The 27,179-nt window shown below is 39.3% G+C and overlaps 1 protein-coding gene and 1 long non-coding RNA gene across 4 annotated transcripts in view; one reads left to right on the forward strand and one right to left on the reverse strand.

Annotated features, from left to right (window-relative positions):
• LOC121961875 (sodium/calcium exchanger 1-like) overlaps positions 1–15,190 on the forward strand; it is a 120,175-nt gene extending 104,985 nt beyond the window's left edge. For both annotated transcript variants that reach the window (XM_042511953.1, XM_042511952.1), the window contains exons 14-16: positions 1,348–1,447; positions 1,894–2,166; positions 11,972–15,190. In XM_042511953.1, coding sequence (XP_042367887.1) covers positions 1,348–1,447; positions 1,894–2,166; positions 11,972–12,351 — 753 coding nt within the window. In that variant the 3' untranslated portion in view covers positions 12,352–15,190. The remainder of the gene's footprint in view (positions 1–1,347; positions 1,448–1,893; positions 2,167–11,971) is intronic.
• On the reverse strand, positions 184–25,884 carry LOC121961876. Of its 2 annotated transcripts, XR_006107091.1 has the most exons (6): positions 25,819–25,884; positions 21,438–21,540; positions 21,048–21,128; positions 9,155–9,261; positions 1,381–1,435; positions 184–263 (listed from the first exon to the last, which is right to left on the reverse strand). It is a non-coding gene; the product is annotated as an uncharacterized LOC121961876 (long non-coding RNA). The 2 variants fall into 2 exon arrangements; XR_006107090.1 differs by lacking the exon at positions 25,819–25,884 and having other exon boundaries at positions 21,438–21,671.
• Between the last annotated feature and the right edge of the window lie 1,295 nt (positions 25,885–27,179).

Consider the following 27,179-nt stretch of genomic DNA (forward strand, 5'->3'; position numbering starts at 1 on the left):
GTTGTGTGTGTATATGTGTATGTAAGTGTTTCCTTTTACTTTGTCCTTCAGGAGCTTTTCAGAATGTATCAGCAGCTAGTCCGGTGAAATAATAACCACAGCCTTCAAGTCAGCTGCGTTTACTATCACCTGAAAAGTAAACTGACTAAAAATGCAAATTGGATCTAAAATAGTTTAAAGTGGGTGTCAGCAGCCACAGTCCAAAGTTTAAATGATTCATTTTGTTACACTTTGATGGGATGCCTGTCATGTTGATAGCAGACCTGCAAAAGACCAACAAATAATTTATTCAAAGTGAGCTGTCATAGGCAGAACTCAAAAGAAACAAAGTCACTGGTCGACTATTCATCCAGCAAATTAGAAAATATATTGGCTTAGTCACGTAATAAATATTGTATATTAGAAGAAATGTGTTTTCAAATTTGATCAGTGTTTAATTTGACCACGGATCATTACAGATAATTTGCTATTTCTAGTGTGCAGCACAAACTGGAGGCGTCTGACTCGGGATCAGCTTTCATTACATTGTGCATCGTCATGCCGTGTGTGCTTTGCTGTTATGATTTTGCCTCTAATCTGTGATTTACCTGTTGTGTTGAAAATGAAACCAATCATATTTTTGTTGCACATTTGTCCATTTGTGTCCTTTTGTTTGTGTGTGTGTCTGGGTGTGTAGAAAGCAGTAAGAACGCTGCTTTGGCGATCCGAAAAGGTTATCCATCTTTCTCTTTATTTTGCTTATGCATGCTTCCATCTGTCACCATGCTATACTGAAATGTAACTGTTTAAATTCAGAATCATATTCCAGTCTATAAAATCTTACTCGTCACCCCGCATTGGAATTAACTTGAGTTCTCATGTTGAGACTGCTAATATACAGTAAATCTTGTGTTTTTATGTTGTCCTTCACTTATTAGGTTGTAAAACATGCAGGATTTTCTCCTCACAAAGCCCTGTCAGCTGGGTTATGATAATGTCTGCTAGTGTGGCGCTCTAAAGATGCTGCGAGTTTTGCATCAACATCTTTTATTATTCCCCTTCCTTGCTGCTTTACACAAAAACTCAACCACTCTGCTTGAAGTTTTTTCCTAGATTTTTATGGGGGGCATCACCGCCAATTTCACAGCAGTCGTATTAATTAAATCATCTTATACATTCAATTGTGAATGTCATGAAAACGTTTGAGCTAATTGAAAGGTTTCCCTTTTCTGCCTGGCTGCGAATTAATTAACAACTTGAGGGTTGTGTCTTTCCTGTTCTTTCTGGTCTGTATGCACTTGTATGTACGCTTGTGTTTGCTCTTTTGTGTGTGTGTATGTGTGTGTGTGTGTGTGTGTGTGTGTGTAGAGTACGGTAGATAAGTTGATCAAGAAGACAAACCTGGCCTTGGTGGTGGGGAGCAGCAGCTGGAGGGAGCAGTTTGTCAGTGCCGTTACTGTCAGCGCAGGTAACACACACACACACATACACACACACACACACACACACACACACACACATCATTTTGATTTATGAACAGTGGTTTTGGTTGACATATTTCTCGACTCCATTTGGAAAAGCTGATGGATGACGAAAAAGTACATTTGTTAAAAGTTTGCATCAGCATTTTATTTTGAAACTTTTCATGCAGCTATAGTAATTTATTCATAGTCTCCTTGTATTGTCTTTCTCTGTCAACTATTGTCAGAAGGGTTTTCTTGCCAAGAGTCAGATGACAAGATCAACACCATTCTCTTCCACTAAATTCGAAGCTTCGGCCTGCAGCCGCGTAGCTTTGCATAATTACTAAAAATGGGGAAACAGCTAGCCTAGCTTGGTCCAATGTCTCTGTCTTTCTGTCTCCCAAAATTCTGACTCTTCCCTCAAAGTTTAAATTATTCTTTGAACCCGCAGGAGATGACGATGAGGAGGAGAGTGGAGAGGAGCGGCTGCCATCCTGCTTTGACTACATCATGCACTTCCTGACCGTCTTCTGGAAGGTTCTGTTCGCCTTTGTCCCGCCCACGGAGTACTGGAATGGCTGGGCCTGCTTCATTGTCTCTATATCGCTTATCGGCGTCCTGACGGCGGTCACCGGCGATCTGGCGTCACACTTTGGCTGCACGATAGGACTGAAGGACTCGGTGACGGCTGTGGTGTTTGTGGCGCTGGGAACATCGGTGCCAGGTGAGTGGGGGTGGTACAAGGTACAAGGTCACTTTATTGTCATTTTTCTTAAACGCAGTTTAAGAAGAATGCGTCGAAGGAGGAGTTGAGGAGTCTCACAGCCTGGGGAAAGAAACTGCATCGTAGTCTGGTGGTTCTGCAGCAGATACTTCTGTGTCTTCTTTATGAGGTGATGTGGTGGAAGCAATGAGTTTGCATGTCTGTCAAGGGCTGCCCCTTAAAAGTTGGAGACTCAAATCGTCAATAGGAGACAATCAGTCAACTGAGACTGTTTCAGTTCTAGCAGTCGTTTTTTTCAATGCAGTGTACTTTGGATGTTTTGGTCCCCAGATTTTGTTGTGGAGGAAGTGCTCTTGACTTTCATGCAACTCTTTGCCGCTCCACCTACAAAAACGCATTAAATAAATGGGACGCATATTTTTAATTCACTAAATTCAGATATGACAAACAAACAAAGCCATAAAAGGAAGAGGACTGATCCTCTCTCTCTCCTCTCTCTCAATAGCAGCCGCCCTTAGTAGGAAGGCTGGAAATAAAAAGTGAATTGTAAAACACCAGCTCCATCACAGACTTCAGCCTGAGCTTGTGCGGACGCGTCATCCCAGCGCTTTAATTCAATTCCCTTTCTCATTCCTCTCGTCAGCCGTTTTATTGTCGCCCCTCTGTATGATTTATAGAAATAGCTCCTTTGCTACTCTTCCAGGCGGTAACTCTGATGGCTCGAGGCGAGGTCTGAATCAATTCCTTCAGCAGCTGTATTATGCTGTGTGTTGGATTTGGAGGCTGTAATCACGGATCTGACATCCATTATCGGCGTGTTTGTCGTGACATGATGCTAATTTGTTGGCTTCTTCTTGTGGTAGGTCTGGTTTAACAGAGCATGTCTCTAAATCTACCCAGGCTGGAGCAGGCTCTTTTGAAAAGTAAAACAAGTGTTTATGCAGGTACTGCTGCAGGTTGGAACATTAAAGTCCCGCCCTATCAAATGGTAGATATAGCAAGGACTATTTTTATTTATTTATTTATTTATTTATTTATTAGATGCATTGGTGCGGTCTGTTAAATCACTTGATTTACTGATAAAAACGGAAGCAATGGAGAGCAGCTGGATAAGAGAGGAGCGATGTGTTGTCTATTTACAAAGAATTCCATCTAAAGTCTGATTTTTGAATTGCTTATCCTATCAATATGCTTTCACAGGAAGTGGAGGATATCAGCTTTGGACTGATATCAGACATGACCTGTTTAGACATCAAGAGGCCCCGCAGTGAGCGTGGTTACATCATCAATTTCTACGCATTGATTCGTCAGGGAAACCCACGTTGTTCCGCCCTCTGAGCCAAACAGCGAGGGCTGGGAAGGCTTTGTCCCGCCTCCTGTGTCCCCATTGGATGAAAATTTCAATGCTCATTTGTTGACGGAAATATGAACACACACGGAGGGAAAACGAGACGAAGTGTTTGTTCACATCGAAACATACCCCAAACTAACAGAGCAGCAAGACAAAGCTCAACAAAAGCTAGATGCTCAGCAAGATGTTAAAATGACGGTGAACAGCTGAAGAGGCAGTGGAATCTTTTTTTGTTTTTTCGCACGAGCGGCCTAATGACGCTGCAGCTGATCCTCGTTACAATCAGCTGGTGCAGCACGAGAGGACACGTAAGACAGCGACCAGTTTGGAGATATTAGGTGAGTAACTTAATGTTTACTGTGTACTTTAAGTGAGTCTCCCTGCTGCTCAATCCGCGATAGATTTGTTTACCAAAGTGACTTTGATTTGTTTGTTTGTTTTTTGTATTTTATAGGAAACCGCCTGGTCTCCAAAACTGAGGGAAAAGACAGGCGTTATGACCCGATGCAAGGGTAAGATTTAAAGGAAAAAGAGGAATGCACTGTGCTGAATAAAAATGTGTATCAGTCATAATATCTGTGCTGTGTTAACTCCACAGAGCAGTACTAACTGTACTTCTTGTCTTTTTCAGCTGCTGCAGGCCAGGAGAGCTGTCCTGGCTGTCTGTTTGTTTGTTTTTTAAATAAAGCTATACTATTTTCAGTAATTTTTCCGCAAATGTCTTTTTTCTCAGCGAACTGATATTGTGAAAGTGTCTTCAGTAACTGAATAATAATAATAATAATAAAAAAAATTATTAATACAGTAATATGAATATGAGGGACGAACTATGAAGCCCATGTGGGAAGGTGACCAATGACTGACGGATTTACTGTACAGTTACAGGTGATTTTCATTTTGAAATATCCAGCCAGGTAAGACACGAATGACGCTTAATCAGGACCATTCACACCTCATCAGAAGGTGTGGCTGAGTGGGTTCAGCAGGCGGTTAGCATGCGGAAGGTTGGTGGTACGAGCCTTGGCTCAGGCATGCGAGTTTTGAAATCATCATCCTCCCACACCGACAGTGGTCTGAGCCTGATAACGTTCAGCACAGATGAAACTCCGCAGTAAACCGACATTACCTGCCAGGACTCAGGGACATTTGGCGAAGTCTGGCTTATCATGCAGTGTGATATATGAGTCAAGCCAATACTCAAATAAGACCTTAGCAGTGTAATTTTAGTATTTAATATGTGAAAATCTTTTTTTAAATTTTTATTATTAAGGGCCAAAATGATATATCACTCATAATTAACAATATCATATCTATCACATATCATAATCAGTGTCTGTAACTGTATTTATCTACAGTCACATGATATTTTATGGCATAAATAAAATATTGGCTGATTTATGTGTCTGTTCTGCTGATTTAAGGGCAATATGGTGTGAAAATGGAACATTCAGCATCAACAGTGACATCTGACAAAAACTTGACAGATATATCAGTCAGGCCGATAATTGACTAAATTTTTGAAAGGGTAAAATTCAGTATCGGCAGCGACGTCTGTCGAAAATCGACTGATATATGAGTTAGGCCGATATTTCTTTGATTTCGACAGACGTGTCTACCCATACTGGTTTTACCTGTTTTGGAACAACCTCACCTGATTTATTAGCCAAAACAATATATAACACAACTTTATCTTATTTTGCTCTGCAATATTACAATCAGTGTCTAAACTATTAATCTGCAGCAAAATGATATTATATGGCGAAAATATAACATTTTTGCTCATTTATGTGTCTGTTCTGCTGATTTAAGGGCCATATGGTGTGAAATGGAACATTCAGCATCAACAGTGACATCTGACAAAAACTTGACAGATATATCAGTCAGGCCGATAATTGACTAAATTTTGAAAGGGTAAAATTCAGTATCGGCAGCGACGTCTGTCGAAAATCGACTGATATATGAGTTAGGCCGATATTCCTTGATTTCGACAGACGTGTCTACCCATACTGGTTTTACCTGTTTTGGAACAACCTCACCTGATTTACTAGCCAAAACAATATATAACACAACTTTATCTTATTTTGCTTTGCAATATTAAAATCAGTGTCTAAACTATTAATCTGCAGCAAAATGATATTAAATGGCGAAAATATAATATTTTTGCTCATTTATGTGTCTGTTCTGCTAATTTAAGGGCCATATGGTGTGAAAATGGAACATTCAGCATCAACAGTGACATCTGACAAAAACTTGACAGATATATCAGTCAGGCCGATAATTGACTAAATTTTGAAAGGGTAAAATTCAGTATCGGCAGCGACGTCTGTCGAAAATCGACTGATATATGAGTCAGGCCGATATTCTGCTGAAACTGTTTTTAATCTGTTTTGGAACAATTTTACTTGCTTTATTAGCCAAAATAGTATTTTATGGCGTAAATTAAATAAAAGATAGTTGGATACACCTGTCTGCTCTGCTGATGAAATAATAAATATAAATAATAATAATAAAATAAAAAAAGATTTTCATATATTGAATACTAAAATTTCTTGTCCACGGACTTGGTTGATATTTGACTTGCCTCTTACATCACACTGCATGACAAGTCAGATTATCCTTGTAGATGTCTCTGACTCCTGCCAGTTATCCGTGGTGTACTGCGGCGTTTCACTGGTGTTGAAAGTTGTCGGAAACAGACAACTGTGAGGTTGGGAGAGTGATGTTTTCAAAAGTCTCCTGCCATGACCAAGACTCGAACCACCAACTTCATGCATGCTAACCGCACACCTTATCCACTCAGCCAATCCTCCTGCTGACTCAGAATGCTTTTCTGTAGATCTGCACACTGGAAGTGTGAATGGTTCAAATTAGCATTTGAACATCTTTGAGGGATTTACTGTTCAATCACAGATGATTTTCATTTTCAAATGTCCAGCCAGGTCAGACACAGTCATAAGTCACCTACATATGGTGGTTTGCCCCTCCTCTTCATATTACTATAATAATAATTATTATTATTACGATTCAGTTACTGAAGACACCTGTCATAATATCAGTTCATTGAGAAAAAAAAGATACATTAGCCAGGAAAATATTGAAAATAGTATAGATTTATTTAAAAAACAAACAGACAGTCAGGACAACTCTCCGCGCTTGCAGCAGCTGAAAAGACAAGAAGTACAATCAATACTGTTCTGTCGCGTTAACACAGCACAGATATTATGACTGCACTATGCTGAATCAAAATGTGTATCATTCTTCTTTTTCCTTTTTAAATCTTACCCTTGCATCGGGTCATAACGCCTGTCGTTTCCCTCAGTTTTTGGAGACGCCGCAGTTTCCTATAAAATACAAAAAACAAACAAACAAATCAAAGTCACTTTGGTAAACAAATCTATGGCACAGTCAGTGTGGCACACGTTTAATTCACTCCGAGAGTCGCACAAAGATACTCACTTAAAGTACACAGTAAACATTAAGTTACTCACCTAATGTCTCCAAACTGGTCGCTGTCTTGCGTGTCCTCTCGTGCTGCACCAGCTGATTGTAATGAGGATCAGCTGCAGCGTCATTAGGCCGCTCGTGCGAAAAAACAATTCCACTGCCTCTTCAGCTGTTCACCGTCATTTTAACATCTTGCTTTTTGCTGAGCTCTGTCTTGCTGCTCTGTTAGTTTGGGGTATGTTTCGATGTAAACAAACACACCTACTCCGTCTCGTTTTCCCTCCGTGTGTTCAAATTTCCGACAAAAGCACACAAGCGTTGAAATTTTCATCCAATGGGGACACAGGAGGCGGGACAAAGCCTTCACGGCGCTTGCTGTTTGGCTCAGAGGGCGTGATGTAACCACGCTCTCTGCGGAGCCTGTTTTTGTGGGGGTCCTGGTCCCTGAGCCTAACTGCCTTACTTTGATTTCACCCATTCTCTAAGTGGGAATGATGGTGGCCTGTTGGAAGCTGTAAAAGTTATGCTCTTCTCTACACCCTCAATATTATTATAGACTAGTGCAAGTGATGAAGAGTTGTAGGAAATTTGTTTTAAATTACATTTAAACACAGGACACAGGCTTTGACCCAACTTGACAATCAGAGAGGAAATACATTAATTAATAAGCTATATATCAATATAGTATATAGAATGTGAATGGGGAAACATTTTTAAATTTCTCATATACTTTTATTGCAACAATATACCTATATACATGATAAGACCACATTTCCTGTTCTGTGCATCTTTTCTGTGAACCTGAGTTTTTGATGCGCTCTCTCTCTCTCTCTCTTTCTTTCTTTCTTTCTTTCTTTCTTTCTCTCTCTCTCCACCTCTTATTGGATGTTGTGTTTTCACTATTGTATCATCAATCATTCTGACCTGTGTGCTATGGTACCCAGGTGTGTGTGGGTGAAAATGTGTTTGCTCTGTCGAGGTGATGCAAGTTTGCGTGCAGCAGGTCCCTCAGGTCATTATAACTTCCACTGGGAGTGTGTGCTCCCTTGTGTGCGTGCGTTTGTGTGTGTGTCTCCTTAAAGCTTGTTCGAAACATTCATCTCCTCTCGTGTTTCCCACTTTCTGACTTGCACTAGACCCTCCTCCAGATTTCTAAAAGCATTTCTGCGTTATTCCATCAGAGACACGCTGGAGGATTATCCAGCCAATTTTCACCAGATTTTCCGATTCAGGCAATTAGAGAGCAAATGCTGATCGGAGGTTTGAAAACTGTGAACTGCCGCATGCTGAAGAGGTTTATGGAGCTCATTTGTAACTATGTGAGCCATTTAAACAGTATCAGTGGTGTGAATATGTGATTTTTGCATTTGTGGTGAGCAAGTGCTGTAGAGATCACAGATTGTCATTGGTTTAATTCTTAATATCCTGAACAAATTGGTTTGACTTCTTTGAAAACATGGGTAGAAAGCAATGAGCAATTTAAGAGGGCATGGCCCAAGAATTAGGAAATTATATTAAAAAAGGTAACAATTAAATCAAAATAAGCAAAAAAAAAATTCCCCCAAAAATCCTAAAAGAAAATAGAAAACTATATGTACATATATATATATATATATGAGGCACTTTCAGTGAAAATTTTAAAAAAATTTCCTCTGCGAGAAATTAGTAAAAGTTGACAGGAAGATGAACTGCATTTTTCTCAGAATTTGTGGGACATTTTATGCCAAGTTGCCTGTTGCTTTTTCCTCATGTTTTCAAAAGACAGAGCATCAGTGGATTAATTCCATACCCAATATGTTATGATCCCCTAAAGTTAATTGACAAAGTTAATACTGTTCAAATTCCAGTTTAAAATGACATGGATTAAAGATTTTAGGGCTTTAGTTTTAGAGCTGTGTTTTAGTCACTGAAACTTATATTTGCATCTATAAACCCCTTAAACCTTCCTACCGTGCACTGCTGCTGCCCCCAAAAGCAAAGAGAGCAAAGGTAGTCTCCCATTGGAAGCTGACCATGGGCTTACGATGGCCTTCCTTTGGCAGGGACCCCGCAGAGTCTAGGGTTGCCACAGGTGAGGGGGTTAGCTTTTGTAAAAAGACGTGGATTACATCCTTAAATAATTTCAAAATGTTCTTAGCCATCTTGCTAACATACGCTATTGAACATTTAGAAACCTGAGTTTTGTTCACTTACCTGCTGTTTGCGTAAAAAAGTCACATGGGCAGCAATTCAGATGTCTGGAATAAGGCTTTGTTTCAAAAAGCACAGCGTCTAATTGGGGTCTCTAAGGTCATTCACAACTGGAAGAGAAAAAAAAACAAACATTTGGTGAATATACAGTATGATACAATGGATTTCTAAATGCATCTTCTGTGTTGCTGGCAGTAGTCAGTAGTGTGCGTACCTGTGTGGAGGCATAAATATGCAGTTTAATGACTCAGATTCAAACCCACAATCTCTTGTGCACGTGTGTCAACATACAAACCTCTGATTTCTTTTTGTGCGGTCTGCTACCAACAGGATTACAATTCACACCCCCTCCCCCAACAAAGTTTGGAGGATTTTTTTCATGTTGGGATATGAATTTAAACTAATCTCGCTGACATTCAAATGAGAATTGAGACTCATCTCACCAGCCCGTCTAAAAATAGAAATAAGCCGAGACGGGCGTAGAGTAACTGGCAGCTGTTTCCCTGGTGGTCCCTGCCAACCCCAGTTGTGGAGTCTCTGGTGCTGAACATTTGAGAGGAAATTTGTGCAAAAAGCACAAAGAGCTCTGCTCATGTGCACCTACAGCATTTTACACCATTAATTACATCTGCTCTGATTTCTTCTGATGCCAGCATACAACAGCAGATTACAGAGTAATGTCCCTGTGAATCTTTCCGACTGTAATACAAGTCAAATTTATGTTTCATTTCCAGAGTATAGCTTTAAAAAATAATGTAAACTCTAAAATCTAAATCCAAACTAATCTAAAATCTAAAAAATGTAACTTGTCAAGGAAAATTCTGTTATTTTTTTTTCTTCAACTGCGGCTGTTTAAACACAGAAAAGATTTCACTGCATCAGCTATTTGCCAAATTAATACGAAACTGTAATCCCAATTGGGTTGGCACCTCATTTTTTTGTGATCTTTCTCAACTAATCTCTTCTCTTCAATGTCTCTCAGTATTCTCTTTCCCTGGTTTTCTCTCTTTGCTTTTTTCTATCAGTTATTTGTATATTGTTTATCCCCACTGTCTTTCTCTGTTTCTGGTGGTAATTTGATTGATCGAAACTATGATGAAAAATACCAGTAAACATCCTTTTCTTCCATGACAAAAATCAGATATTGACAAGCTGAAAACAATGGTTGTTCATGTTAGTGATGGGCTATCGGACACGCAAAAGGAGAGAACAGAACGCTAAATAGTTTTATTAAACATATTAGAATAAACGATTCAAATGAGGAGGCAGTGAACAGCAGAGGCTTAAGTGCCAACAGGTTGATAAACTCCAGTGAATAGTTGGCAGAATGTTTCAGTTGCCTGCAAAACACTCACAACAGCGTCAAGTCAATTTTATTTACAAAGCCCATTATCAAATCACAGTTTGCCTCAGAGGGCTTTACGGATTAAGACATCCCTCTGTCTGTGGACCCTCACACCAGAGAAGGAAAAGCTCCCCCAAAAAAACCTTTAACGAGGAAAAAGCACAAGCTGCGAGCGGTAATATAGCAGTAAATAATCGGCTGTGTGTGTCTGACTGGATGGATGGTGGAGCTGTTGAATGGATTTGTGGAGTTTGTTAGTTGCAGCGGTGGCTGTTAACAGCTAGCTCAGCTTGTTAGCCGCTGAAGTGCAAAGGAGCAAACAGCCACCAGACAGCGTCCAGTTTTAATCAACAGCTCTGTGAGAGGACATAGCAAGAATTCAGGCTGAAATCAATTTATTTTTCTTCTTCTTAGCACATAAATCATGTCTTAAATGTGTAAAAAAAAAAAAATCTGCTGGAGAAATTAAAGTTTGTAAAAATGCAGACATTATTAGTAGCTTCAACACCTCAAACAACCTGGCACCTTGATTACAATTTCTGATACCTGTATTAGCCCAATTACATAAGTTTAAAGAAAAAACAAACATTTTGACTAAAAGTAATAACTAAAAGTCGACCTAAATTTAAGTACTATTTGTCAATGAAAACTAGACTAAAACAATGGCGGATAAAAAGACTTATACGTGACTAATTTTTGTCAAAAGACCAAGACTAAAACTAAATTAAAAATAGCTGCAAACATGGACACTGTCTCTAACGGCCATTCTTTAAAGAAGTATCTAGTTCCATAAATACTGACACACTTTACACTTACTGGTATATAGTACCTGTGTGTGATAATACATCTCTGCCTCTCTGTTGTACAGTACATGTGGTCCACAGCTAGTATGTGACTGTGAAAAGACAATATGTGGGTGGTTTTATACTCGATGTTACCTTGAAGCTGTCTCCCCAGTGGCTTATTAGAAAAACATTGACAAAAGACCATCAAAAGTCATTTTCACGAGACCCGTTCCATATTGTTGCTCGACTTTTTTTTTTCTTTACTACAATGCTCCCTGCACAGGTTTGATGTTTCTGTGTTGCTTTCAGCTTTTAAGCCTATCGGCTGTTGTTGTTTGTATGATTTGAGAAAAAAAAAACAAGGTTTTAAATTTTAAAAAATCACTAACACAAGAATAAGATTTCTACAAATGAGACCAAAAACTGTGTGATCAAAAAAATGTAACATCTACAGTGCTCCAAAAGATCCAAAAGTGATATTTCTTATTTTGTTTGCACAAGTAATTAGTTAGTGGGAACAAATTATTTAATTGGCACAAGAGATAAATGGCTTACTTGTGTGCACAAAATAATTACTGACTACCACAAGGTAAAAAAGAAAAAAATCATCTTTCAGGAGTTTTGGTTCTCCATAAATATCAAAGATGATGAAGCCTTAACATTATTGTGAATGTTTTCTTTCCCCCCTAGACACTTTTGCCAGCAAAGTTGCCGCCATCCAGGATCAATACGCTGACGCCTCCATCGGCAACGTCACCGGCTCAAACGCCGTCAACGTTTTCCTCGGCATCGGCGTGGCTTGGACCATCGCCGCCATTGCATGGCGCTCCAAGGGTAAGGCGTTCAAGGTGGACCCTGGAAACCTGGCTTTCTCCGTCACCCTCTTCACCATTCTGGCCATGTTGTGCGTAGTCACGCTGCTGTACCGGCGGCGGGCCACAGTGGCCGGTGGCGAGCTGGGCGGGCCACGGACTTGCAAGATAATAACGTCACTGCTATTCGTGTCAATGTGGCTGATTTACATCCTGCTGGCTTCACTGGAGGCCTACTGCCATATACCAGGGTTTTAAATGGAGAGGAGAGGGGAGGGAGAGAGACCCACTGCCAATATGAAGAGAGAGAGAGAGAGAGAGGGATGGAGGAGGCTCTGAAGATGGACGGAAGGACGAAAGATTGGGAGCAGAACTGGAGCGATATGGATACCTTTCAGTTTACTCTTTAACGTCCAAAAGAATTTTCAGGGTTTCAGATAAATTTATTTTTCTTTTTGTATTTATTTATTTACTTTAAAATCACTTTAATTATATCCAAACATTTTTTTTGCATTAGCAGTTTTTTGTAAATCAAAGATGACACCCAGTGTATCCAGTAAACCCTCTAAATTAAGAATTATTCAAACAGGAAAAACTAATGAGAAAATAGTCTTGAAAGAGCGCTTTTATTTTGTTACCTCTATCATCCATCCTCACTGGTGGACAAAGCGGATATCATTCCAGTATAATGCCAAACCAGCAGGAGAGAAGCAGAGACAAATGGCAAAGAAAGCTTTACCCTGCCTCTTTGGGAAAAAAAACAAAGATGAAGTGGAGGGATAGGGGTGAAAGATAAAAGTGGAAAAGTTAAGACAGGAGGCTGCAGGCAACAACACAAGAGAAAGATAAAGTCGACGGGGAGACTGAAGAAAATTGACATGGAAATAAGTAAAAGAAGAAGAACCGATGGGAAAAAATATTCTACACCCCGCCCTCGCTCCCTTCCCCACTCCGTCTATCTTTACTTTATCTTTATCTTGTCATCACAGGAACAATAGATGCTCCCATTATACCCACTGAACTCTAATACTACCAGTGACTAATTACCTTTGACCCCTCCTCCCACACACAACCACGCACTTTGGGGCCCTCAGGTGAATCTACAGTGGAGGACCACTCACCAACTTGCGGGCAAACAGGCAAGATAAAAACTGACAACTGAATTTTTTTTCCCTTTTTTTCTTGAATTCACTGTGCGAAATAGTCCTCACAACACACACACACACTCTGCAGACTGTACACACTTCTCCATCCCTCCCTCTTGCCTTATCTCCCCTGTAGGAATTGTCTTAAAGTTGTGATAATGAAACGCTGTAGTCACCACCAACCAACCCTCTTTTTTTAATCGAGCCAATCCCAAGTCCCTCTCCTTTTACGCCAATCAACAGCCTCGTTTATCCCAAGACGGATCTCCTGTTATTTTTTTTCTAAACTTTTCAATGGCGTCACGTATTGATGTTGTTACCGTGCAATTGTAAAATAAATAAATAAATAAATAAGAGACATATAAATATAGTATGGAGACATGGAATTACAGAACCAGATAGTTTGGAGGATGGATTGTAATATGGAGGATCACGTGATGGATTATTACCAGGAAGAAATCTCAGATGGAGTCAGATGGAGAAGCAAAGAAATGTTTGATAAGCGGAATGAAGATTGGAAACGTCCGGAAAACCTGCAAGCAGTCCACCTAGTAATAGTTGTCTTTCTTGCAATGACGAAGCGTCGTGCACTACACGTTGTGCTGTTTACACTCTAATGTTACATTAAATGTCGAAGAAACAAACGAGAATAAGCAGGAAGTGAACTACGAGACATCAACAAACAAGATTGGACCAATGTGATGAAGGATCTCACTGACTGTGACTAAAAAGGTGGCGATGATGATGGTGTTGTTGATGACAAATCAGAACTATGACCATACCCAGTGTTTCTAATTGTACATGGTAATATAAGAAACTTTTATTGATGTTCGTGAGAAAACACGGATTTATGTGAAATCCCCCTCTTTGTATGGAAAACCCTGATGGATGAAAAGGAAGATCTATGTGCCCTTTTTCCACCGTTCAAGAAAACATGTTGAAAAAATCCAAAGCGATGGAAAAAAAGGCTGTAGGATGGCAAATACAAAACCTGAGATTATTCACAGACAGAAGAGTTGAACACTCTGAGGGAAATGTATGGCAGCTCTGAAATATCACACGACTGTTTGGCAGCAGTTGTAACATTTCTTTGTACACAAATCACAAAGTCCTCTGTTATCCAAAGATTTAGAGCACTGTCACAGATCACCATTCATTTTGCGGTGTGCAGTTTTACCTCGCAGGCGTTGTAAAAGTCCCACAAGCTGCCAGCTGTTGTTAAAAAACTGGTAAATTTAAATTTATGAAGGTGTTCACACTACAGATAGTGTTTAACCATTGGTATTTTGTATTGGCCTGTATCAAAAGCTTTGCTATTTATTTTGTTTGGTGTTGATCCAGGCATGGTGTGCGTGAAAGTGATATCAGGATAGCTTAAAATGAGAATATTATGCCACATATCGTACAAAATCATCCATTTTCATATTGTTTGTGCTGAATCCAGATTGAAATTATATCTGTGTTGATACCCCGGCTTTGCCCAGGGGTTCAGACTAAAGCTGGACAGAAGGGATAGATTACGGTTTGTCAGTGGAAATAACTATTAAGTTTATTCCAATTGTTAACAACAGCATAGAAGGAAAGACTCAACCATTTCCCCCTCAACTGCTCACAAAGCTCACTGTAAACTTCGAGGAAAATCCTCAAAGAAAACAATAATTTAGCTTTTTGTTCACTAAGAGAAAATTGTACTGAAAACAACAATTTACCTGCCCACCATCCGCTTTGTTAAATATGGACAAATTACCAGCCACTTTCAGCTCAGTGTAAATGAAGGCTTTACCAAGCCAGCTCAGTCGTGACCTGACTAAACACAACACAACAGTAGCTTGTCCGGTGCAGCCTTGGCAGAGCCGGGGCTTGCACAAATACAAGATAAGTGGCAATTTGGAGTATAGGGGCATTGATCCGCTGGGGTGAAAATGCTTGTATGTCACCCTTTCCTTGCACTTTCTGACAGCTAAAAAGGAAAGAAAGGAGAATTATTCCAATCTTTTAATTGTAGAAAGGCGCAGTGAAACCTACTATAATACCTTTTACATTGGTTTTCTAGCTTAAAGCTACTGGATGTGCTGATTTCAGACGAGCTCAGCCAAGATTCATTGATAGAGCAAGAGCATCATGGCAGGGGGCCAAATTCCTTCTATTTTAAAGGAGTATTTCTTGGCTGCAAATATTTAACATTGCTGTCAAAAAATTTGGACAAAGTGGCACGCCCAGAGCTTTCCTCCATTTTCCTGCCCTCAAGCGCAAAGATCAGCATGTTAAGTGCTTGCAAGGCTGTAGCCAGGATTTATAAGTACTGAGGTCATGAGTCTAAGTCTAATGTGTTTGAGTCCACAATGTGTTTTATTTTATATACTCAGTCAGCTGTTTAATTATTCTCAGGCAAACTTATTTCCCAACTTGCATATCTCTGTTGTTTCAAAGCCTCAGCATTGTTGAGTCGTGTTTCTTTTTTGTTTGTTTTTTGTTTGCTGAAGGTAAAACTCAAATATATTTAGAAGACTAGAGCCATGCTAAATGACCAAGGCTCCATCCCAACACTAACTTCACTGTCGTCATACTAGCTAGCTAGCATGTTGTGTAGCTACGTTAACTACAAATCACCACAGCTAAAGACGGCATATTCGAAAGTACGGCAACAAACTTATCGCGTCTATTCTAAATGCCATTGGTGACTGCTGATGAAGTATCGGGGTCCTGAAGGGTTGTCCAGTGTCATAGGTGAACTACCTTTACCTACTACCCTTTGTAACTTTCTTCTGATGGGCAAAGGGGCACGTGAAAATGAGGGGTAGGGGTAATGTTTGTAAATCTTAAAAGAATATGAATGTTTGTCCCAAATGTCACGGCAAACCCTTCAAGATTTGTTTTGGCATTTCACTCAAAACCACAAATGTAACCCTCATGGTGACATGAGATCGACATGTCATAAAACCAACGAACTCATTAGAATTCACTTTCCTGCCAACATGAATGTTTGTACAAAATTTTAGTGCAATCTACCGAATAGTTATAGAGAGATATTTCTGTACAAACCAAACTATTTTCATCTTTAAAACTATGTCGTTAGCGTGGTTAAGAGAATGTTATCTTCCGTCTCAAATCTCTTTAATCTGTAAAATGCCCTGAACAAATTTGAAAGACCTGACCTCAGTGTCCTTAATCGTAGTTACAGCCCTGGATGCTTGTTGACATGGTGTTTGAATCAACTGAAACATCTGACTAACCATGCAGATCCTTTCATTTCTATAGTATCTTAAGTATGAGGCGTAAACCCGTCATGACAAAGGTCATCAGCCAGTCACCAGGTCTGACATGACTGGCACGTTGGCATGTTTCCTGGACCCTTGTGGCGCCAGGATGTCTGCCGGGCCAAACTCTGTTTCTCAATGACTTAAGCTTCCGTAACAGATACCAGTTTAAGAATGAGTGGGCTGGATAATAGTACTGCTGACGCCACAGGAACACAAGAATACTGGGACTGATTTAGAAATGTGGGCTTTTTAAAGGTTGATAATCCTTGCTGGAGGACGACTGAGTGTGTGAGTGCGTCTGACTGTGTCTGTGCATGCTTTCTAAGTGAGTGAAGAAATGCAACCATATTTTTAGTCTCTTGCCTGTTGCTAAGCGACCATCTATCTGCAAGCCGTTGTCTTCTTGACTGTTGCTGGTGTGTGTGTGTGTGTGTGTGTGTGTGTGTGTGTGTGTGTGTGTGTGTGTGTGTGTGAAACACTGTGTGCGTGTCGTCGTCTTTTGATGTTTCTCACTTTGTCTGCTTGCCCTTCTTCTTCACAGTGAATGTGACGGTACAGTTTCTCATTCGTTCTCTCTCTGTGGGTGTATCTCAACATATATTACTCTCCATACGTTTGCTTTTTGTTAACATGTGTTTCTTTAACTTTGTGCTACTTGTGCCTCCCCTTGTTTGCATGTGTATCCATTGTGTTTAGATCTACATTTGTGCCTTTTGTTTGTGTGTGTGTGTGTGTGTGTGTGTGTGTGTGTGTGTGTCTTGGTTGGTGTTGTAATCTCTTTACAAGGGCTTGCCCCTGTGTGTCCCTGGCTGAGTCCAATATGCTAGATTAATGAATTAGAATGCCAACCTGACCCACAGTAAAAATGCCTGGAAATTGGATTCTGTGTGTGTGTGTGTGTGTGTGTGTGTGTGTGTGTGTGTGTGGGACAGTGAGAGAGAGGCTGGTAGATTGTAGCTGGTACTCACCCTTGCCGGGTGTGTGTGTACCTTTCGAATCAGATTAGATATATAATAGATCTGGCTGGCGATCAAGACTGGGAATAGATTGTGGCACATTGCTTGAAGAAGTCTGTGTCTATGTGTGTGTGTGTGTGTGTGTGTGTGTACAGTATGTGAGTAGCTGTCATACTATAAGGTTGATGACTCCACGCTCTGTTTGGCTGATGGCTCGCAGACACACATGCACACACACACTACTGGATGTACTTTGGCATATTTAAGTCTCAAGAGTCTATTAAACTATTCATATTTCCCAGTAATGTTACACTTCAATTTATTTAGAAAATGTCTACAGTGGCCTGAGATGAAAACTGAAATGCATTAATTTCACTCTGTAAGTGTAGCTACATAGTTGTGAGGTCCTGCTGTGTGTGTGTGTGTGTGTGTGTGTGTGTGTGTGTGTGTGTGTGTTAGGGGTGTATACTATGGGGGCACCAGTTGCAAAGTTGTGCACTCTGAAAGTAACAGCGACATTTCTAGCACTTCATAGCACTATTAGACAAAGTGGCCGACCAGCACCTTTAAAACATGGGTGCCATGTAACATCAAAACAGGTTCCCTTACAATAACAACCCCAAGAACCACGTTTGGGTACTGTTTAGCACCGTTTTTGTTGAGTCATCTGAAAATAGATATTGGTGGCAATAAAATCCCTTTGGGGTAATTATAATGTAAAAATGACAGCAGCTACTTTCATTAATAAAGTAACCAGCCTCCAGGTTTACCAGAATATAAATAGTGATGTCTGTATACTGTGGGGCACTAATGAGCTCTGATAGTAACAGCAACATTTCTCCACATTTAGCTGTAAGACATAATTTAAAAGTCCCTTTTACAGATTTTTAAAAAAATCTTAAACATTTAGATTTAACATATAGATTTAATATTTAACATTTAGATTTAACATTTAACATTAAAATTTAACATAACATTTAGTTAAAATGTAACACTTGGGTTTAACACTAAACATGTAGATATAACAACATTTAGATTTAAGATATTACTTATAGACATAACATTTAGATTTAACATTTATATTTTAGAGCTAAATATGGAGGAAGTTTGCTGTTACTTTCATAGTATACAGACATCACTTTTTATATTCTGGAAAACCTGGAGGCTGGTTGCATTGTTAAGTAGCTGCTGGGATTTTATTGACAACAATATGTATTTTCAGCTGACTCTAAACAAATATGGTGCTAAACAGTACCCAAAAGTGGTTCTTGGGCTTGTTATTGTAGAGGAACCTGTTTTGGTGTTATATGGCACCCATCTTTTACAGGTGCAGGTCAGCCCCTTTGTCTAATTGTGCCATAGTCTGTACTACAATTGGAGATGGCATATAAAATCGAATGTTTTTTTTTTTTTAATTTTTAAGCCAGGGGGCCCTTGAAAGATGCCAAATAATACCATGGACAAGTCAATATGCTTCCAAATTAATTTTTTACTTAAAATATGAACAATTATTAAGAATGTTTTGTTGGCTAAGCATTGGCTTAAATTATTCACAATCCTTTACTAGCTTACGGGAAACACAATACACTACCTTTTCATATTTGGAATATTTGCATACACATTGGGACAAAAAGGTTAAGAGCAGGGGCAAAGGTTTCATTTCAACAATGGGGGGAAACACACCAGGAAATTCTGAATGCCAGACACTGAATTTCCTCATTCTGGTGAATTTTTTATGTATCAGTTTAGAGTGGAAATCTCTTAAATTTGTCAAAGTAAAAATTCTCTGCTACCTTTTTGGGGTGGACTATTGTCCATGTCAAATAGAGACCAGTACAGCTTAAATGTTCTCTACTGGTTCACAAGCTTAGTTTACTGGAGAAAGAACCAGTTTAGAGCCTCTAAAGAAAAGAGTTCTCTGTGTGGTCTAAATTATCTATTTAGATTTTGTTGCCATACAAGTTGTCAAATTTAAACATACTGATTTAGATAATAGCTGGTCTGTGTATGCTTGTGTGTGTACCCACACAAACACAATTTGCTAAAACCTCAAATGTAGAGAAAAAAATACTAAGGACATGACCTCAGTGTTGTCAGTGTTAGCTACAGCCCTGATGACTGTGCACTTTCAGCTGCAGTGCTGAACAGTGAGTTAATTTCTTCAATGCTGTTGTACGCTTTGAGAAATGTTGAGGTAAAGGATTTGGTTCTCAATTCCAAAATAATAATAGTTCAGTATTTAAATAAGATAATCAGTATTTCCATTAAAAAAAAACATTATTTATAATTTGCCATTACACAGATTTGGATACATCCTGACATCCTGTTTGTGTGTGTGTGTGTGTGTGTGTGTGTGTGTGTGTGTGTGTGTGTGTGTGTGTGTGTGTGTGTGTGTGTGTGTGTGAGAGAGAGAATAAGAGAGACGGAGCTGTGTTAATTAGCCACTATTTATCTTTTTTTATTATCTACCTTTCTTTTCTCCCTCTCCACTATTAGCCACTCTTGCTCCTGACCGTATAAATATTTATATATTTTATCACATCATACTCTTCATTTTATTAATATATCATGCAGCCCTATTTATGAGGTCACAAAGTGCTTTTGATATAAATATCTAGTATTTTAATTTTTCCATTTATTTTATTATTATTGTACTTTTTGGTCGCAATGTTTCCATTGTTTTGTGTTGTTTTGGTGATTTGTTTTGTATTTTTGAAAAAAGAAAAAGCCCTCAGAGAGTAGAACAGCAAATTAGTATAGAAACAAATTACAATAAGTGTGCTCTTATCCTTTTTATTGTGTGTATGTGTGCGAGTGCGTGTGTGTGTGGACGTGTGCATTTCTTCATATCAATCCGTCCATGAGTGTGTCGATGCATGAATTTAACTCATTCTGAATACAGTGTTGATGTTGGAAATGTCGTAGTAAAGAGTAAAGTATTTTTAAATGCTGAAAATGACATGAAATGAAAAATGATATAGATGTTTACAATGACCAAACTTTTTTTTCCTCTCTCTTTTTTTTTCTCAAAAGAAATAAAACTTGACTGGCAAATGCTCAAAAGAATGTCTGTATCTTTTCCACAGATCGAGAATAAGTCTTCATGCTAATTTCACCAAATGCTCAGAAAATGGACTGCAGTATCATATTTGGATTGAACTCATTAGCCAGCTGGTAAATTAGCCACAGCCCTGCTTAATATCTGTATTTGCAAGTATCTCTAAAAACCGTTTCTTTTTTTTCTCAGATTTGAAAGTGACTCACATCTGATTCAACATACAAGTTGGGTCTGGACGGTCAGGTCACATCTCTGTGACCGTAAAGCAGGGCCAGCTCTAGCCATTTTGGTGCCCTAGGCGAGAGTGGGATTTGACGACACCCCCACCCCCCACCCCCCACCCCTCGGCGTAGCAACAAGTAACTAGTTAGTAACTATTTAGTATTTCCACTACAAACATCGTGCCTTTTTAATGCAGTGCTCGTTTTCAGCCTGATTCCGTGTGCACAGAGATTTTCTTACATTCTCTGAATATTTGAATGATTTTATGTACTGTAGACAATTCTCACAGTAACATATAATTAAAAAAACTCACCTGCTTCAGGCTGTGTGTCACTGGATGTAGATGGTGTGCTGGATGTGGTGTTGCTGGTGGTGGTTGTGGCCTGACTTGCAGCTGGATTTAGCAGACAGAGTAGGTCAAACAACTGCTGCAGTGCATCAATTATGTCTTAGTTGTGATTATGCATTACCAAAATAAAAGAGGCTGCACTGCAATTAAACAGTTACACTTGTCCAACAGCACTATTAGCTGGTAGAGGCTAGCTCGACCACCTCCATGTTAACATCATGTCGAGACAACTCTAAATTTCTCACAGAGCCCCTATAATGGGATAGGTTCCCTTTTTTCATTTTTGGACAAGAAGCACCAAATAGGACTTCATTCTTTGCATTTCAGCTGAAGCTAGTTTAAGGATTTAGTTACCTGAATAAGCTGAAGCAAGTGCTGGATCTTCCAAAGTTACGGCCTTTTGTAGCCTAAAATTCCATGTTTGTTTTCCCCTTCATCACAGCTGAGCACCGAAACACTGAAGAAATAAAAATAGGGAATTAAACACTGAAAAGAAAACAAAATTAGAACTTGTAGCTTGTCCAGAACAAGGATTCTGGATTCTGTCCTTCAACTCTCAAATTTGAAATAAAGTGAAGTTGAAGTTGTCTTTTTAGAAGCCAAAGTGCTGAAGTGCTGGTGTCCTATCTCATTTCTTAAAATACCTCAAAACAAGAGTCTACAGTCATGCTTTTAACTTCCTCTTCCAGCAGATAAGTGACATTGCATGATAGGAAAATATAGTGGCATCCTGCCAGCTTTATCCTATTACAATGGGCTATTATGAAAATTACCAATCCCTTGAAATATTAAAAGGGGTCACAGCACAATGAAAGGATGCTGTCAACACAAAAATGATCACTTAACTGTTTGATACCAAGCTTAATTTGATCTATGATGTTCTGGATCGTTTCCACTACAAACACACCACAAGAATTCATGCAGTGTTAGAGCTGGTGCCTGTATTTCTGCCCACAATCCAATAATCAGAAAATAATTGAAGAAATAATCAGATGAAATGAATTCACCAAGGGATAAGCTAATATTTGGCATAAGAGAATATTCTGATGTCTGTCTTCCTCAGATCTGTCAGCAGTTATGACAACAAGATGACACAGGCCTGATTAGAGGAGCCTGGATACGAACACCAGGAATGAACAGGACTGAATTCTAATTCACTTTGCGATCTTCAGGTGGAACATGGTGATGTTGCCAGCAGTGTGAACACTTGAATAAACAGGATAATGAGCAGAGACCAAAGAAAGATCAGAGAATACTCCACGTGTGCCTCAACAACACTTGTTATTCTCAGTGGCTTTGTTTCTAAGGGGAGGTTACTTGATAACAACAGTAATTTCGTTCTGCATAATCCAGTTTCTGCAGTGCAAACATCTCCAACTTTTAGAACAAATTGATTCATTTTTGTTACATCGTGTACTGATGACCTCAAAGTGAAGTGACTCCAATAGATTCAAAATATAATTTCATAACTTGTAATTATAATTCATGTAATATTGATAAAAAGGCCAGTTTACTGAGTACTACTTAGTCTTTGAAAAAGCAGTAAGCTCTAACAATGTCCTCTGCTGGTTGTTTTTTTAAGTAGGGTAACCCTGATGATATCACACTTATGTCATTGGGGTTATCTTGGCTTGGGTTTGGAGACTACAAACAGAGAGCCTGCCAGAAAACTGGTGGCCAAAAGTTTAAAGGAGGTTGTATAGAGCTAAGAAGAACTGCAGAGAGGGACCCCACCATACTAAAGTAAGAAGAGTGAGTCCTCTTCCAAACATTTTCCAATGATTCATTTCAGCTGAGGCCTGTTTGGACTTATGAATAGTCAAACCGGGGGGATATATCATGCTGTATGAGTCGTATTACAAATTTTACAGCTGTCTAAACAGAGGATTAGTCCGGATTTTCAAGCATTTTCTCTCTGGTGAAACAGCAAAGAAAAGGTCAAATCAGCATCCCAAAGGGCTTAAATCATTTGGGCCTGTCTAAATCAAGCAAACAATGAAGCCGTTAAGTGGCTGTGTGGTTGTAGTGGCAGAGGTTCTGACCTGTCCAGTTAAAAGATCACAAGTTCATGCCCCCATCTTTAAGCAAGATGCTACAGTAAGCTGTGTTCAGCGTGATTCTTGATTATAATGGCTTGCAAAAGTGACTACATCTCACAGCATAAGTGAAGCTGCAAAGTCCTTTTTAGCAAAGCAATGCATTTTTCACATTTTTATATCAAAGTGGCAGCTTGAATTTGGTGGTACAAATGCACCTGAAGGCCAATGCAGGTTGTCATACATGCTTAGGAAGGGATGGGTGTGGGAAGGGGACTTCAGTTGGTTGCAAACTGCAACTCTCAGAATTGGTGGAGACAAAAGCAGAGCTAAAAGAAGAGCGAATACTTGATTTATGTTTCTCAAGTCACCAGAAACACAACTCAAATTAAAGCTTATGTTCCATTTTGTCTGCTGGATTTTTTAATAGGCAAACGCATTTGACAAAACAACTTTAAATGGAGATAATATGTCATTGTTGTGTTTACAGCTTCGTATGCTGTCCCTAAGTGGCCAAAAAATAAATTCAGGATTGAAGAGACAAATATTGTTATTAACTCCTGAAACTGAACTTATATTTTAGTCCCTTGGATCTCAAAAGGTCACCGCTACAAGAGGAAAGGACTGAAATACAAAAGGTAAGATGCTGCTTGGCCATTTAAAGGAACAATTTGAATACTCGGTGGATGCTGAGCAGATAACTGCAGTAGATGTATGCTGATCTGTGCTGGTACCTTTGGGCTAACATTTAACCTGCACGTCATGTAAATCCGAGTGGTTAGCCTCTAGGTACAGCATGCAGGGTAGGATGAGGTCAGCCTGCAAACTCTTCTTGTCCGTGCATTAGTTTTCAGAATTAATTTCAGTAAACTGCCTCAAAGTTAATTATCTCATCAGCATTCACCTCTGTTATTTTTGCTGTTATCTAACCTGGCAACATGAGACTCATATTTATAGCACTGGCCGGAGGGGTTGTTGGAGATTTAACACTCACACTCACACACACGCACACAAACACACACCTGGGACCTGACCAGCACAACTGCTGTGTTGCCCTGTTGGCCAATAAACAGCTCCTCTGTGGTTCCCTGATTTGATCTGGGGCACTTTGGGAATAGCAGACAAAGGAAGGGAGCTAGGTATTTATTATAGTCCAGGTGATGTCTGTGCATTACATTCATTTTCCAAGGCTGACCTCAATTCGAAAAATAAGACTGAACTTCAGCTCAGAGGTTTGAAACAGTTTATGTTTTGCATGCTTTTACTCTACTGACTGTTTTTGCCTTTTTTTTTCGTTCTTCTCTGTCAGTTTCCGAACAACGGAGTGGCAGCTGTTATTCCCACAGCAACCCCGCGGTAACCACGACGGCGAGACACGTCTCCATCCTCCGCTGGAGGAGAACGAGACGAAGAGACACGGAGTAAACACAACAGTCCTGAGGGATGGAGATGGAGAAGTGAAGGAGGAACAAGAAAGAAAAAAGGTGAAGACAGAAACAAAAAGAGACATACAGGTATGAAAAAAGGAGGGCTACAAAGTGTGTGAGGAGGAAGGAGAGAAAGAATGGCAGACAGACGGGGAGGAGTCCGAATGTGACCAGAATTTGAGAACAAACAGACACAGAGAGAAAGCAATAAACAAATTGAAGCATGAGAGAGGAGTGACGGAGTTGGTGCTGACACAGATTTATCCTGTGGGATGAGGAGGAAGACAGGAAGTGACACGCTACATTGATCGTCTCCCCTCTCCTGGGTACTAATGTTTGCCTCCACGCATAAACTGGTTTTGACACTTCTTAGTTGGTTAATTGGCTCTGCAGTTTTTCTTAACAAACAAATTCACATTAGTATTCACCAAACACAATGTTGTTTCTCACCAAAAGTGGAAGCATCAAGTTCTGTTTCAGTTCTTCACAGACATGAAAAGAAATAGTTTTTTTTTTTCAAGAATATGAATTAGTTCAGTACCAAAAAAAAGGGCTTTTAAAGCAGATGTTTGCAGTATGAAGACTGCAATATCGCACCAGAAATGTCCTGCCTGTCAGCTTATGACAAATGATATATTCAGAATGCGAAAAAAGCAAAAAGTGTAAAGGAAACTTTTGATGTAGTGAAAGAATATTATATCAATGGTCTATAACTCCAAGAAATGCCAGTGTTAACTCTTCGAAACCTGGATTGACATAAGTGTTCTTGTGCTACATTCAGGCATCTTTGAACCTTGTGCAAATTGTTTTGATTTCTTTCAAAAACAAGGGGCAATGACCAAGTTTGCAAGAAATGTCCTACAAATTGCAAGAATTTGGTAAAATGTGACAAGACAATTACGTAAAAAGAAATCGCTAATTTAGTCTAATCTTTTGGGCCATGTCTTTTTAAATTGCTTGTTGCCTTCCCCCCATGTCTTTTGAATAAGCTTTCAAAAGGTTAATGTTACCAGGCATCGCTACAGCTGCATACATGCATGCCACTACTTAAGTTTTTAAAGTGCACTCTTTTCTAATCAAAAGACATCAAAGCATGCCTTTGTTAGAAGCTACATTATTGTGACCCCTTACCCCATTGCCTTATTTGTTATTTTAAGAGTCTATTTGGCAATCACCTTCCTTATCACTAATTACACTTACACTCTAATACAGCATGAAGTTCATTTTTATAAATCATAGTCCCATTTTGAGTAAAATGGAGGAAAAACCTACCTCACGATGAACAAGTCACTACCACGGTGTCCACCCTTCACTCCTCCACAGCTCCATCTTCTTATCTAAAAATGACATGAAAACTACCTGAATTCAAGCAGACCAGATTGAAAAAACTGAGAGGAAAGGAGAGATAATAATTAGAAAAATATCAAAAAAGGGGAAATGTCCAGAAAATATATACTTTGATTATTATAATTACACATTTAAAATATGTTACAGAATATTTGTGTATATTATTTATTTAATTTTGGCACTTTCTTTCTGTTTAAATTTTCCTTTCATACTTACAGAGAGACGCAAGACCAGACTTTTAGCAAACAGGAGGGATAAAGAAACTGTTTAGGAAATGAGATTGACAGGGAGGAAGAGCAGGACTGCTGAATGAGTGGGAAGAGGATGAGAGTGAAATTATGTTTATGGGATTAGTTTGTCTGTTTTGGACTTTATGGATGGTGAGTGTTTGGATAAGGGGCTAAAGTTGGGCATTTGGTCATATCTGGAAAAGGAAAAGTTGCAGGAAAACATGGAGCAATGAGAAAAAAGAATAACAGAGCCGAATGTCTATGTAAAATAAAGTGGATGTAGTTGGAACAGATTTCACAGGTGGATGATAATTTCTTTATGAGGTTATGGACATTTTGAAATGACGCAGGTGATAATCAGAATGCATTATTCAGCCTGGATAAAATGTCTCTAATCTCCCAAACCAATTGCCTCCTCGAGGTACTATTGTGCTGCTGCTTACTGAGGATTTGCAGTCGGTACTCAGCGATCTGTGATAGATTATATTCTGAAACTAACCTTTACGACCCTGCCAAGCAGCAGCAAGGGATGACAGAGTGATGAAATAAAGCGAGGGAGAGGGAAAGGGGGTAGTGTTACGATAAAGCTGTTGCCTGGACAACAAGCTACCAGTTGGATACTACTACTACTAATTGGGTCACTTATTCCTTGTCTGAGATACAGTGCGTGTTTACATGACATAACATATATGAGCCAAGAATATGATGGATGTAAGGCCAGTGTGACCTTGATCTTTTACTGTCAAATACTAATCAGTTAATCTTTCAGTCCAAGTGAATGGTTGTGCCAAAGGTAAAGGAATTCCTTCAAGCTTTTCTTGAGATATCTTATTCACAAAAACGGGATTGCTGGGTGTCTGTGACCTTGACCATTAACCAACAACATCTAATGAGTTCATCCTGGAGTCCACTTGAATGTTTGTGCCAAATTTGAAGAAGGAAAAAAACACCTCATATTTTGACATTTGTTGACAGACGTTAGTATGGCATTTTTGGTCGTTTTTTCATTGTGCTATTTTACAGTGTTTTTGGCCTCTTTGCAACATTCTATCCTAT

Source organism: Plectropomus leopardus, chromosome 23 (genome assembly GCF_008729295.1).
Source record: "Plectropomus leopardus isolate mb chromosome 23, YSFRI_Pleo_2.0, whole genome shotgun sequence".
Taxonomy (NCBI): domain Eukaryota; kingdom Metazoa; phylum Chordata; class Actinopteri; order Perciformes; family Serranidae; genus Plectropomus; species Plectropomus leopardus.